We start from the raw sequence: 14,243 nt of genomic DNA, 5'->3' as shown, positions 1-14,243 counted from the left end.
TGATTTTGTCATTAGTAGCACTCTACACTTTGTATTACTTGTTATTGTAGATTTTAAATGTAGATGAAATAAATTTTGTTAGTTTTTAGGATATGAATTGAATTAAAGAAATTAATAAATTAAACATTTAATTAATTTTATGTTTTGGTATTCTTGATATAACATAGTGCTTTGTAAGGAGCTAGTCAAACTAAAGGTGGACAATGTGATAGGGCCGGATGGTGCATCTGAGGGTACTGAAGGAACCTTAAGAAACTTAGAGAAGTTCTGGCAGCTCTGCTACCTGACATTTTCAGTGCTTCTCTAGAATCATGAGTGGTATCAGAGAACTGAAGAAGGGCGGGTGTGTTCCCTTTCCACAAAAAATAAAGAAGATGTAAGGAACTACAGACTGGTAAGTCTGACTTCTGTTGTAAGTAAATTAATGGAAACACTTTTAAAGCAGAGAATAGTAGTGTTTCTGGAATCCAGTGACTTGCAGCACCCGAGCCAACATGGACTCACTAGAGGCAGGTCTTGTCCGACAAATCTGATCAATTTCTTTGACTGGATGAACAGAGAATTAGATAAAGGGAGTGCACTAGATGCAGTGTATTTAGATTTTAGCTAAGCCTTTGCAAATGTTCCACACAGTTGTCTATTAAATAAACGGAGTGCCCTCAGGATGGGCCTCAAAGTGATAGACTGGATCAGGAAATGGTTGAGTGGAAGGTATCAAAGGGTAGTGGTCAATGAGGAAAGGGATGTTACCTGCAGTGGTGTAGTAAGGGAGATGTGGGAGGAGGGGCGGTCCGTCCCGGGCATGGTCTTCCTAAGGGTGCAGAACCCCTCCTCCTCTCCTTCCCACATGCATGCACCCCTTGTCTTCCCCGTACCTTTTTTACTTCCCTGGCGCAAGATTGCTGCCCACGTCGGCATCGGCACTCTCTCTGACGTCACTTCCGAGACCTGTGCCTAGGAAATGACATTAAAGAGCGAGCTGACACTGACGTGGGCATGCTGCTCACTTTGGAGAAGTTAAAAAGGTATGGGGAAAGGGAAGGGGTCGTGGCATGGGGGCGGGGAAGAGGGCTGGGGATGGGCGCTATTGTCCCGGGTGCCGCTCACCCTTAGTAAGGCACTGGTTACCAGTGGTATGCCTCAAGGTCATACATTTGTGCTACAGAAATCCAAGGGCAGAGTACAGTTTAGGGGGTAAAGAACTTTTGTGCATTGTCCGCTCGGTTTTTTCATCATCGTAGTAAGCTCTTCTTGTCTGTTTGGGCATCTGATTTAGACACTTTACCCCCGCTGATTAAAAGCCAAGTACTCAACCAGCTGCGGAAGCCAGTGGTCCCTGTGATGCCAGTGGGTTAAGGATGGGTCAGGGGGTTGGTGGGTGGGCGGGGGGGGGGGCATTCTGTGGGGTGGGATTTTGCTGAGTCCGGGTATAAGAACCCAACCTGGACTCGGATTGTCTTCACCTGTTTGGTGTTTTGTGCACTGTATTTTGTTGTATTTTGAAAATGTTATATCTGCTGCTGTCTTGGTTTCTACTTGGTTGTTCAATAAAATGTTTTGGTAAAAAAAAAAAAAAAAAAGGCAACAGTGAAAGCTAGAAGGATGCTTGGGTACATAGGGAGAGGTATGGACAGTAGGAAAAAGGAGGTATTAATGCACCTTTTAAGACTCTGGTGAGACCTCATTTAGAATATTGTGTACAATTCTGGAGGCCGCACCTTCAAAAAGAAATAATAAATGATATAGTCGGTCCAGAGGAAGGCAACTAAAATAGTGCGTGGTCCGTCATAAGGTGTATGGGGACAGACTTAAAGATCTCAATGGAGGAAAGGCAGGAGAGGAGAGATATGATGGAAATGTTTAAATACCTATGTTGCATAAATACATGAGGCAAATCTCTTTCATTTGAAAGGAAGCTCTGGAATGAGAGGGCATAAGATGAAGTTAAGAGGTGATAGGCTAAAGAATAATCTAAGGAAATATTTTTTTACAGAAAAGGTGGAAGATGCGTGGAATAGTCTCCTGATAGATGTTGTAGGGATAAAGGCTGTGTCTGAATTAAAGAAAGTGTGGGACAAGCAAGTGCGATCTCTTCGTGAGAGGAGGAAATAATGAAAGCTGTGGATGTGCCATTTGGCCTTTATCTGCCTTCATGTTTCTATGTTTCATGAAGTCAAATAATGATAATCACAGAGTATAGAAACTGGAAGAGAGATGGATGTCAGTGAGCTAGAAGAATGCCAGAGGACCCGTAGCCCAATTGTATGAGTCCAGATAAATCAAGGGATACCTCAGAACAGTGGCGTACCTAGCATATGTGATATCTGGGGCCCATCATTTTTTAACACACACACACCCTCCCCCCATTTGTATGAAAAACATGATTTTTAGAAATAATACACACATCACACAAGAGTGTACCTAGGAAAAGGCAGCATCTTACATACTGCAGTGAGCAGTACAACATCAATACACCCTACACCCATTGTAAAACTAAACAAACCAAACTAAACTAAACAAACAGTTAATCCTAAAAGAAAACCATGTCTTTCGAACACACAGAACACACCATCGTCGAGTATGGAATATGTAATCACAAACTAACCCCTCCCCCTTTTACAAAATTGTAGTGTGGTTTGTAGCAACGGTGGTACAGCTCAGATGCTCACAGAATTCTGAGCATCAGAGCTGTTACCACAGGCTGGCGGTAAAAAACGCTCTACAGTTTTGTAAAAGGGGGATAAAATAGAAATATGTAGACAAAGGTTAAATTGAACCACCAAGAAGCTGGACTCTGCATACAATGCAATACCACAGAAACAGTGATGCATGTCCCCTAAAGAAAAAAAAAAAAAAAGAAATTTTTTTTTCTACCTTTGTCTTCTCTGGTTTCTGCTTTCCTCATCTTCTTGTCACTCTCTTCTTTTCATCCACTGTCTGCTACTTCTATATGGCATCTTCTCTCCTTTTATGCCCCTTCCAGAAACTGTATGTCTCCCCCTTCCATCTCTCCCTTCACCCCCATTGGTCTGGCATACATCTTCTTCCCTTCCCTCCTCCAATTGGTCTGGGCATCTCTCTCCTTCCCTTCCCTCCCCCACACCCCCATGGACTGGCATTTCACTCTCTCCTTCCCCTTCCCCCCACTTCCATCAACATCTGCCCTCTTTCTTTCCCTCTAACCCAATTCCATTCAGTATCCTTCCCCCTTATGTCTCTCTCCCCTTTCCCTGCACACCAATTCCCTGCACATCAGCATCTCCCCCTTTTCTCTTCTTCTACCACCTTTCCATACCACCCAGCCCTACCACCTTTCCATACCACCCTGCCCCTTTCTCTCCCTCTACCACCCTACTATGCTCCTTTCTCTCTCCCTCCAAACCAATGCCATACAGCAAAGGTCCCACGATGACTGCAGCTGCCAGCTTTGCTCAGGAAGAATTAAGTGAAATTGGAGGGGTGGACCAGCAGATGCAGGGAGTTGCAGCAAAGTCCTGCAATGATTGCGGCTGCTGGTCCACCCCTTCCAACGTTACTTACTTATTTTGGAACAGAGTCGGCAGATGCAGTCATTATGGGACCTTCTTGCACTTCAGTGCGGCTGCTGACTCTGCTCCGGAATAAGTACGTCGGAGGGATTGGACCAGCAGCCGCGTTGAGGTGCAGGTCCTGTTGTAGAGTAGGGCGGGAGGTTCCGGACCCGGCTGGCTGTGCATCCCCCTAGGGTCCCACCACTGCCCTAGATGAAAATATTTGTGGAAGCAGGATGAGTGTTGCAGGACTTCATTGCCTAAACAGCATATAGTACATAAGAGCTTTGATTGCTACATCAAGTATAAACCAACTTACATATAAGATATCTGTTATAATTTGAAAGAAATTGTGTTGCCTGTTGAGGAATAGTCTATGTGAGACCTAACATATCCCTTGGACACTTCAAAAGACTTGAAGCAAATAAAAATTACTTAGGTGCTTAGTGCTCACCCAGAGGCCTGCTCCACCACCAAGTCAGGCATCCCAGGCTGTGCACGCATCTGCTCCATTCCCACCAGCTCTGGATCCAAAATAAAGATCTCATCTTGGGAGACTTCTGATACAAAATGCAAATGTTCCTGTGTGAAAATCAAAAACATAAAAGCCACTAAGTATTCACAGTAACATAGTAAATGACAGCAGATGAAGATCTGGATGGTCCACCCAGTCTGCCCAACATTCACAAACATTATTAATTCATGATTAAATTGTATTTCTTTGACATTTCTGGGGCATAAACTGAAGTCCGCACAGTATGATGACACCCCCCAGACCCATGGATGACTCTCCTGAACCCATGAAGACCCTCTTTATCAGGTAGCCCCTTGTGACATGGGTGGGACTTATGTTGGTGGGGTTAGTCTGTGGGTGCAGGCATATTAATGAGATACAAAACATGGATTTTCATATTTGGCATCTCATAACTACTTAACTCTTGCAGACTTATATAACACTGCAGTGTTTTAGGTCAGGCAAGATTAGGATCTTTTAAATCGTGTTAAGGATTAAATAACAATACTTAAGGCTCTAATGCTTGGTATCTCAACCTAGAGCTCAATAGAGACCTAGGTTTTTGTCCAAAGTTCTATTCAGTAAAGTTGAGACTGGGTCAATGAAGAAAGTGATCACATTAATTTAATGAATGCTAGGTCATTAGGAATAAAATTCCTATTGTGTTTAATTTGCCAAAAGAAAACTCAATTGATATGTGCTTTTATTACAGAGTCAAGGCTTTCAGAAGAGGATTTAGTAATAGTGCATCAGTTATGTCCCCCTAATTATATAGCATCTTTTAGATCTAGGAAGGAAAGGAGAGGGGGGTGTTATATATAAGCAGCATTATAATTTTTCAAATACTGATTGCTTACAATTGGAAGGGTTAGACATTTTAGTGTTAGGTTAATTATATCATCATTTGTTAATGGACCTTAGGGCTCATTTAATCAAGCTGCGGTAGGCGGTTAACACGCGTAATACCGCGCGTTCAACCGCCTGCCGCGCTAGTCGCTAACGCCTCCATTGACGAGTCATTAGTTTTTTGGTGTGCCACGGGGGTTAGCGCGTGATGAAATGTTCGACGCACTAACCCCCGTAGCGCACCTTGATAAAAGGAGCCCCTAGTCTTCCATCATCTAAAATGCTATTGTTGAGTGATTTTAATATGCATGCTTTATCTTAGTCCTACAGATGATGTAGTCTCTAGCGTTCTGATAACGATTGAAGCAATTGCTTGGCAACAGATAGCTGAGGTTCCTACTCATTCACATGGCCTTTCCTTAGATTTGATCTTTATTCCATATGATACTGTAGATCAGGGGTGCCCAATAGGTCGATCGTGATCGACCGGTAGCTCGCCAAGGCAAAGTGAGTCGATCATCCAGGACTCCCTTTGCCTTGGCGATCTATCGGGCCAATCAATCTTCCTCTCCCTGACGTCAATTCTGCCGTCAGAGAGGAAGTTTGGGCCAGCCAATATGGTCCCCTTTTACTAAACCACAATAGTGGTTTTTAGCGCAGGGAGCCTATGAGCGTCCAGAGCAGCGCTGGGCATTCAGCGCAGCTCCCTGCGCTAAAAACTGCTATTGTGGTTTAGTAAAAAGGGAGGGGGGTGGGTTTTATCTATTTTTGTATGGTTGTTACTGAGGTGACAGTGCATAGAGTCATCTGCTTTGACCTCTTTGAAAAACCCCCGGAATAGGAATGATAATTAACAATTCTATGCGTACAGTGTGCGTTGTTTTTTTTTTTTTAAATGTTATTGTTGGTAGATCATTTTGACTTGGTCATTTTAAAAGTAGCTCACGAGTCAAAAAAGTGTGGGCACCCCTGCTGTAGGTAATCAAAGTTGAGTTGAGGATATTATCTCTGTGCCCTGGTCTGATCATGATATGATAAAATTTAAGAAATAAGCCACTGTATTTAAGTGTAATTCTTTAAAGTTTAAACATACAGTAACTGAAAGATTGTCACAATCTGTAATTTTGGATGTTGAAGATATAGAGAAAGTAGTGGATAATTGGAACAATTTGTTACTTAATGGACTAGATGATGTTGCACCAATGAAGGAAAAAAAAGTTTTTTTATCCAATAGAGTACTCTGGTTCACAGAAAAGCCTTGATATTTGCAGCAAGGGTTAAGAAGGCATGAAATAATGTGGAGGAATTATTCTTTGAGAGCTACACAGGAATCTTATATTTCTTAGTTAACCAATTACAAGAAGGTTACTAAGTGTGAATACTATTTTAAAATAATTGAAATGGCTCCTTGTGCATAAGAACAAGAGCATTGGCATAATGGGATAGAATGTAGCTCCATCAAGTCCAGTATCCTGTTTCCAAAAGTGGCCAACTAAGGTCACAAGTACTTTTGCCTGTCCCAGGTAGGGCTCAAAGTGTGGGCATAGGCGTGGTTAGGGTTACCAGACATCTGGATTTACCCGGACATGCCCTCTTTTTAGAGGACATTATCAAAAAGACGTCATTATCCTGGCTGCACCTTTCATCATCATTAAAAGAAATTAATAATGATGACAGGTACAAAGAGTATACCAACTTCTAAATGGGAATATGTAATCACTAGTATAAAAGAAGCACAGTTAAGAAGGAAGAAGACTAAAAAATCAATTCCCCATAGAGTTTGGGAATAAAATGTGCTTGCCTCATCTTTACCCAGTTAATGAAGATACATGAACAGTCACTGTGCAGAGACGCATATTATGGAAGCAAAGTGTATCTTAGACACTGAGGCCAAAATTCTGTACAGAACACACTGCAGTTAGGTGGCGGTAGGTGCCCTACTGCCGCCTAATCGACCAATCATGGAGCATCTTTCTAAAAAAAAATAAAAATTAAAGGCACCATTCTAAGTCATCGGTCTCATGCCTATGGAGGTGCATAGAGATGCCTAGGAATGCTTAATGCAAGCAGGGGCGCAATTTGTGCTTGATGTGGCCTTAGACATCCCTATGTGCCTCCGTAGGCACAAGACCGGCACTTTAGGTTTTTAAAATGTTGGCCTACATTTAAGGTGCCTTTGTTAAAAATCAGGTGCAAGTCTACAAACGGCACCGGTGCATGATTGACGTGATCAGCAGTCGTTTCTTAGGTGGCCAGTTTATAAATTCTGGACCTGATTGCTGGGTAAATGGAAGAAAGTTAGAGTATAATAGCCTGAGTTGTATTCCCCGGAAGAAAGAATTTAGATTGAATGGTTCATACAATAATTTGCAGAATGAATGATGTTGAATGATTCCAGGATGGATGTACATATTGAAGAAGAATGATTGCTCCTCTCCATATACCAATAGGTAAGATCTATGTCTGTGACTTTCTCATGTAAGGTTGTTCATGAGGAGGAATACTGGACAGCATTGTTATGAGAATTGGAAGTAGAGAGCACATTTAGGCATCAAGAATTAAAATAAATGACCAGTATGTCAGCATATGTGTAAGTGTGCACACACATACATGCATGCCAATAGGGCTATGCATTATTCGTAAAGATGGTGCCTAGATGTAATGGTGCGTAGTTTGATGGTAGGCATACACATGGGAGGAGTTTGGGTCCAGCTTGGACAGTGGACACTGTTACATATGTAAATTAGACAATTCTATAATATACAGTACGGTATATATGTGTATTTTAGAAATCTAGGCACAAGCATTTACACCAGCTTTATGGCTGGTGTAAGTGGTTGTGTCTAAATTAAACTTGCATATTTGCATTGCCACACTTATATTCTATAAAGGAAAATAGCAGCCTACTTTCTCTTATAGAAGAGGCTCCAAATAAGTACATTCCTGAGATTTAAAACTAAGCTCCTCTTTATAGAATTACCTCCTAAATGGAAATCTGTATCAAATCATGTCAGCAATTAGCATAATCTCAAATTGTAGGAAGATCAATGAAAACAACTAAACCAAAATCTGCTTTACTATTGAATGATATATTCAATACATAATACAATGTTAAATTACAAGTGTAGCATACCTGAGATCTGTCGATGCAATAGAACCGATCAGCAGAAGTAGCTGTAAGATATGAAAAAGAATATAAAGGGTATGAACATGAGAGCAATTTCCTCACAGGTTTTATCATTAGACAGACACATGACCACAAAGTTTCTAAATGATTTCTGCAACAAAATCATGAAATATTAAGAGTACATTTATTTTTATTTAGAGCCATGGTTTTCAATTCATTCCTCACGGACCACCTGGCCAATTGGGTTTTCAGGATATCTACAATAAATACACTTGAGAGATTTGCCTGCACTGCCTTCTGTCACCATCTATGATCTGGCCGAGCGGTTTTTGGTAGCTAGGCAGTGACTTATAACTGACACCCCGCCGTGAGCCCCTTTGTAGTAGGGCTATCTTTCAAGCAGGATACCTCTATGGTTTTCCTGGGCTAGATGTGGTGTGTTCTTGGCACAGAAAACTCCAGCAGTCTGAATGGCTTAAATTGTAAATCATAGACTTTATTAGGCTACTGGCCTTGGCAACCTCAGGCAACCCCGGTGACATAAACTTTATACCCACAAATACCAGGCTCTTCTTTAACTTAAACATAATCAGGCATGCTCTGGACTTCATAAAAATAAATCATAGTATTAACAGTCCTCTTCACCAGAGCCTCATAACTGGAAAAGGGTAACTTATATTCATCAAAAGGTCTTTCAGTTTCTACGAGGTACAGCTGGTAACATTGAGCTGGATAAACAGTAATTGTAGTTCCCCAACATGCACAAGCAGTCTGTAGTCAGCGTTTGGTTTCAGGCTCTAAAGGCAGGCAGTACTGGCTGTCTCTCCCTGGTTGCTATGGAGATCAATTAGCACTTGCCAGCCCTGCACGGAGGTTTGGTAACCCGAAACCAGGGTAAACCCAGGCTGTCGTCCTGCACAGCGTTGGACTAAACTATGTGCAAGTTTGTATATCTCACACATATAAGCTCAGATGCCTTATTCAGTCCTATTCCCCAGAATAACACTGGCAGTTTCTGTAATTATCTCTGCAGACATAACTTTCCTTTGTGAGCAGGGGAACAGCAGAGTAACAGTAAGGAACAGAAACTTTCCTTCTTTAAACTCCCAGCCCTTATGCAATCTCCATGGGTTCAGCAGTAGCTACACATGGAGCACAGCCTTCCTCAACTATCATCAGCTCAGGCATACAGTATTGTAAAGTCAAGTTTCCAACCTGTTCCTCCTTCATGTCCCAGTCCCTTTCAGCAAGTAGCTCTGGCTGTTTCCAAGCTAGTTCAGCTTCATGCTGGGATTCTGGTTCCTGCTCTGCTCCTGTCTCAAGGGATCTGCCGGTTCCTTTCTGCCACGTTCCTGCTGCCTCCCTAAGCTCATTACAGAACCTCTGTTTAAGCTGAGGGAAGAAACCACTCCCCCTGCAGGGGGGTAAGTTTTCTTCCCTCGGCTTGAATTGCTCTCAAGGCACCCTGCTGTGCTGCTTTCTGCTTCCCAGCACCTGGCAAACAGCGAGGTAAAACTTTACTGCCAGGTTTCTGGACAGTATCAGGGAAGTCACAGCTTCCATGTTCTACTTCCATTTCTTCTCTGTCCATAAGATAGTCAGCTGATCTACACCCCCGGGCTCTGACTTGGTCAGCCCTTCTGCATCGGGGCTTGTAATTCCTACCAAATCTCTCTGTGACAAGACTCGGGGTTACAGGATTGTCACACTTCTTAGTATGCAAATCTTTTAAAATAATTTTCATTATGGATATGGATAAACTACTAATTTACCCCTCCTCCCTTTTATGAAGCCACATTAGCATTTTTTATCACTGGCTGCGACAGTAAAATCATAGACGGACGCACATGTGGATACAAAATGTCCAAATGTTATATACACCCCCCCCCCCCGCCAATGACTCTCAGCACTAGTTACCAAAACAAATATCTACAAAATGAGTGTTCTATGAGCATGACGTAGGCATGACATGGGTGGCTTCAGGGGATGTGCATCTTGGCTTGATAACGGATAGGAAAAGAAATCATTTGGGCATCCTGAAACATGTCTAGATTTAGACCTGCTTTAAAGTGAATAAGGTGAGGAACAAATTGTCTTTTGACTCACTAGCAATTTGGTTGTGTTGGAGATTGGAGAACTAGAAATAAATATTTGTCTGAATTACTGGAGAGTTCCTGAGTGCTGTATTACTTGTCTGTGCCCCTGTCTGAACCTTCACCAAACTAATCCTGCCCCTTTGCCTGCCACATCTCTCACCCCACACCGACAGCTGCCAGACCCCAAATACCCCTGTCCCCCACCCCACCTACATGCTTGTTGTCTCTCACCAATGGTCTACTGCTTGTCTACTCCCAGTCAGTCACCATGGTCTGAGTCGCTGCCTTGTCTCTGTGTGTGTTTGCACTGTATCCTGTGAGCTGGAGCAGTGTTCTTCAACTGCCGGTCCGCAACCGATGCCAGTCCACAGAAATTTTCTGCCGGTCCGCAGTCGGAATGTGCCTTGGGCCTGAGGAGATAAGTGCACAAAGCTGCGGGCGGCAGCGGCTCCTATGCACATCCTGCGCCTGAACCGGCAGCCTTCTCTCTGATGTTGCAACGTCAGAGGAAAAGCTTCTGGATGATGCGCGGGATGCGTGAGGAGCCGCCGCACATGGCATTGGGCTGCTCAGGAAACTGTGGAACCACGGGGTGGGAGGGGATGTGCACAGATGGATCGAGCACTGGTTGTCGGGTAGACTGCAGAGGGTCGGAGTAAAGGGACAATACTCTGACTGGCGGGGAGTCACGAGCGGTGTGCCACAGGGATCGGTGCTGGGGCCGTTACTCTTCAACATATTTATCAATGACCTGGAAAAAGAGGCAAAGTGCGAGGTTATAAAATTTGCAGACGAGACCAAACTGTGCGGCAGAGTTAGGTCTAGGGAGGAGTGTGAGGACCTGCAAAGGGACCTGGACAAGCTGGAAGACTGGGCAAACAAATGGCAAATGCGCTTTAACGTGGAAAAATGCAAGGTCATGCATATAGGTAAAAAGAACCCGCTGTTCAAATACAAATTGGGGGGGGCATTATTGGGAGACAGCAGTCTTGAGAGAGACTTGGGTGTGCTGGTAGATGCATCACTGAAGCCATCTGCACAGTGCGCAGCAGCCTCGAAAAAAGCCAACAGAATGCTGGGCATCATAAAGAGGGGCATAACAACCAGGACGCGGGAAGTCATCATGCCATTGTATAGAGCTATGGTGCGTCCACATCTGGAATACTGCGTTCAATATTGGTCGCCGTACCTCAAGAAGGACATGGCGGTGCTTGAGAGAGTCCAAAGGAGAGCAACGAAACTGGTAAGAGGGCTGGAACACTGCCCATATGCCGAGAGGTTGGATAGGCTGGGGCTCTTCTCTCTGGAAAAAAGGAGGCTCAGGGGAGATATGATAGAGACCTTCAAGATCATGAGGGGCATAGAGAGGGTGGATAGGGACAGATTCTTCAGGCTGAAGGGGTCAACAGGCACGAGGGGGCACTCGGAGAAACTGAAGGGAGATAGGTTCAGAACAAATGCAAGGAAGTTTTTCTTCACCCAAAGGGTCGTGGACACTTGGAATGCGCTACCGGAGGAAGTGATCAGGCAGAGTACGGTACAGGGATTCAAACAAGGATTGGACGGATTCCTGAGGGATAGGGGGATCGTGGGATACTGAGAGAGGTGCTGGGATGTAACACAGGTATAGAAAGCAAACCAAGTAATAAGTATAGAAATCCGACCAGGTCGTGCATGTGCAAGACCGGAGGGTTAGGACTTCGATGGGAAGATAAAACTCAATGGGAAACCAAGGTGGCAAGGGGGCCCCTTCTGGTGTCTCAGACAGGCCGTGACCTGTTCGGGCCGCCGCGGGAGCGGACTGCTGGGCAGGATGGACCTGAGGTCTGACCCAGCGGAGGCACTGCTTATGTTCTTATGTTCTTATGTTCTTATCTCCTCAGGCCCGAGGCATGATCCAGCCGCAGACCGGTAGTGAGGAAGAGGGAGCTGGCTGCGGGCAGCACAAAACGGCCAGGTGGGAGCACTAGTATGTTTCTTGCAGAGGGGGAGGAAGACAAGAAAGACAACTGGCTTTCTCAAGGCGTTGTTTGTAAACAAGAGAGGGCAGGATGATTAAGGGATGGCACATGGAGGGAGGGAGACAACAAAGGTAGGGGGAATGGTTTTATTTTCAATTTAGTGATTGAATTGTCAATTTTGAGAATTTTCATCTGCTGTCTATATTTTGCACTGTTCACGAAGAAATGTATTTGTTTCTTTTTCTCTGGGGTTGTACTGCAATCAGAGTCTTGAATCTTAGGATTTCATTTGACTATATTAGTAATTTTAGTTTATGGTACATTATTTGCATAAGGGTAATCTGTTCTGGTAGGAATCAATGTTGAGAAGCATATGTACAGTGTGCTTAGTGTAGTTTAATTTTATGGTTAATCATTATGTGTTAATAAGATTATATTGTGTGTATATATGAAAAAAAGAATGGAAAAAATAGTGTTACAATTAGTACTATTATGAGGGCGGGGTCTGATGAAGAGATGGGCGGGGTCTGGCCCACGATTTAGCCCAGTGGTCTTCAGCTGCCGGTTCGCAGACTGGTGCTGGTCCACAAAATAATTATTTTATTTCCGCCAGTCCATAGGTGTAAATAGGTTGAAGAACACTGAGCTAGAGAGTGAGTGCTGATTGCTGCAGCTGTGTGTAGGTGGAGAGGAGATTGAGTGCTGCTTTTTGAGTATGTGTCCTAGTACTGTGTGCAATGGGTGGGAGAGCAATTGCCTGGGTGACGTCTGTCTGGGGAGGGGATCACTACTTGTTGTAGGTGTAGGTGCACATAGTGGTGTTTGGGGGGATAGTGAGGCACACCTGAGGTGATGGGTGATGGATGTTCTTAATGACCTGTGGTAGGGGCAGCTATGCAGCCGGTGGAAGAGAGTGGTGGGGAGGGTCCAGTAGGAGATATCCCTGTATGAGAGTGTTTCAGGACCCGCCCCTGCTTCCTGGATCTAACAGACCAAGAATGTATAGACAGGTGGAGGGGCATTTTCGATAAGTTGTCTAAGTCTAAGTTTGGATATTTTGGGCAAGATGTCCACAAAACCAGTAGAAAAAAAATGTCCATTTTCAAAGTTGCCAGACATCTATTTTTTATTTATGAAAATGACCTATACATAAGTTTTGGGTTTTAGGACGTCTATTTTTTTGGCCATTTTCAAAAATAAAAATGTCCACATGAAAAATGCACAAAAGCAAGTTTTGTAAAAGTACCCAATTACCTCGTCTGATTGTGGCAGGGGAATTCCCATCAGCTGAGCAAGTTTCGGGGATTCCTGCTGGCTTAGCAGATGGGGATTTCCTCCCGCCAGGATCAGCTGAACTGTGTGGGACCGGGATCCTGGCGAGGCCTAGTAGCTCCGCAGAATCCTAGTCTTGGCGCGAGCATAAAGGTGGTGGAACACAGCTTGCCTGGTGTCTCCCATAAATTGCACACCAAAATGGCCTGGTTTGTCCAAATATTACACTTTTATTGAACATCAATGAAAGTTCCAAACAAAAAGGTCAAAATTTGGCATCAATAAAAAAACAAACATTCCAGTTTTCTCTGCTGCTTCTTTTCTCATACACGCAAGTTTCAATCCCAGCACTGGCTGTGCTTTCAGAAATAAGTTCAAAACAATAATAATACAAAACACAGTTCATCTTATATGCTACCTTCAAGGTAAGACAGAACAGTTCATGCCTCTGGTAATAGTTTAGGATATAAGGCTTTTAACAGTATTGGCACTAATTATGTTTGTGGTAACCTTGAACAGCAATTCCCCTTAGTAGGAGCAGAGAGGCCGGTTCTCCTACAGGTGTTGCCACTCTTTCCAATCATCTAAGCTCAAGGTAAATTCTGCAGCTTCCAGCACAGGTTCAAAATAGTGTATAAAAATACTTTCACAACACAAAACTCCAAAAAGGAAAAACCCCTCACAAAGGAAAAGAAAATTCAGGCTTTCCAAACCTACTCCCATTCCATGGGGTGCTCTTCCCCATGAGACATAACATTGTTCTCCAGCCAGTCCATATCACAAACCTCAGACTGTATTTCAGGGTTTTCAATTTCCCATTCCTTGTGAGAACTTTCCTGTGCTGGCCATAAGTTAGCTGCTCCAGCTGACTTCCTTCTCAGCTTTTCCTCAGCTTCC

The 14,243-nt window shown here is 43.7% G+C and overlaps 1 protein-coding gene across 1 annotated transcript in view; it reads right to left on the bottom strand.

Annotated features, from left to right (window-relative positions):
• Positions 1–14,243, bottom strand: part of DGKI (diacylglycerol kinase iota) — a 1,086,779-nt gene that overhangs the window by 53,800 nt on the left and 1,018,736 nt on the right. The window contains exons 26-27 of the mRNA XM_033957757.1: positions 8,024–8,064; positions 3,985–4,112 (exon numbers count right to left, since the gene is read on the bottom strand). Coding sequence (XP_033813648.1) covers positions 3,985–4,112; positions 8,024–8,064 — 169 coding nt within the window. The remainder of the gene's footprint in view (positions 1–3,984; positions 4,113–8,023; positions 8,065–14,243) is intronic.

This window comes from Geotrypetes seraphini, chromosome 9, assembly GCF_902459505.1.
Source record: "Geotrypetes seraphini chromosome 9, aGeoSer1.1, whole genome shotgun sequence".
In the NCBI taxonomy this organism is placed as follows: Eukaryota; Metazoa; Chordata; class Amphibia; order Gymnophiona; family Dermophiidae; genus Geotrypetes; species Geotrypetes seraphini.
Note: the sequence above shows the minus strand (reverse complement) of the source record. Positions and strands in the feature narration are given on the sequence as shown.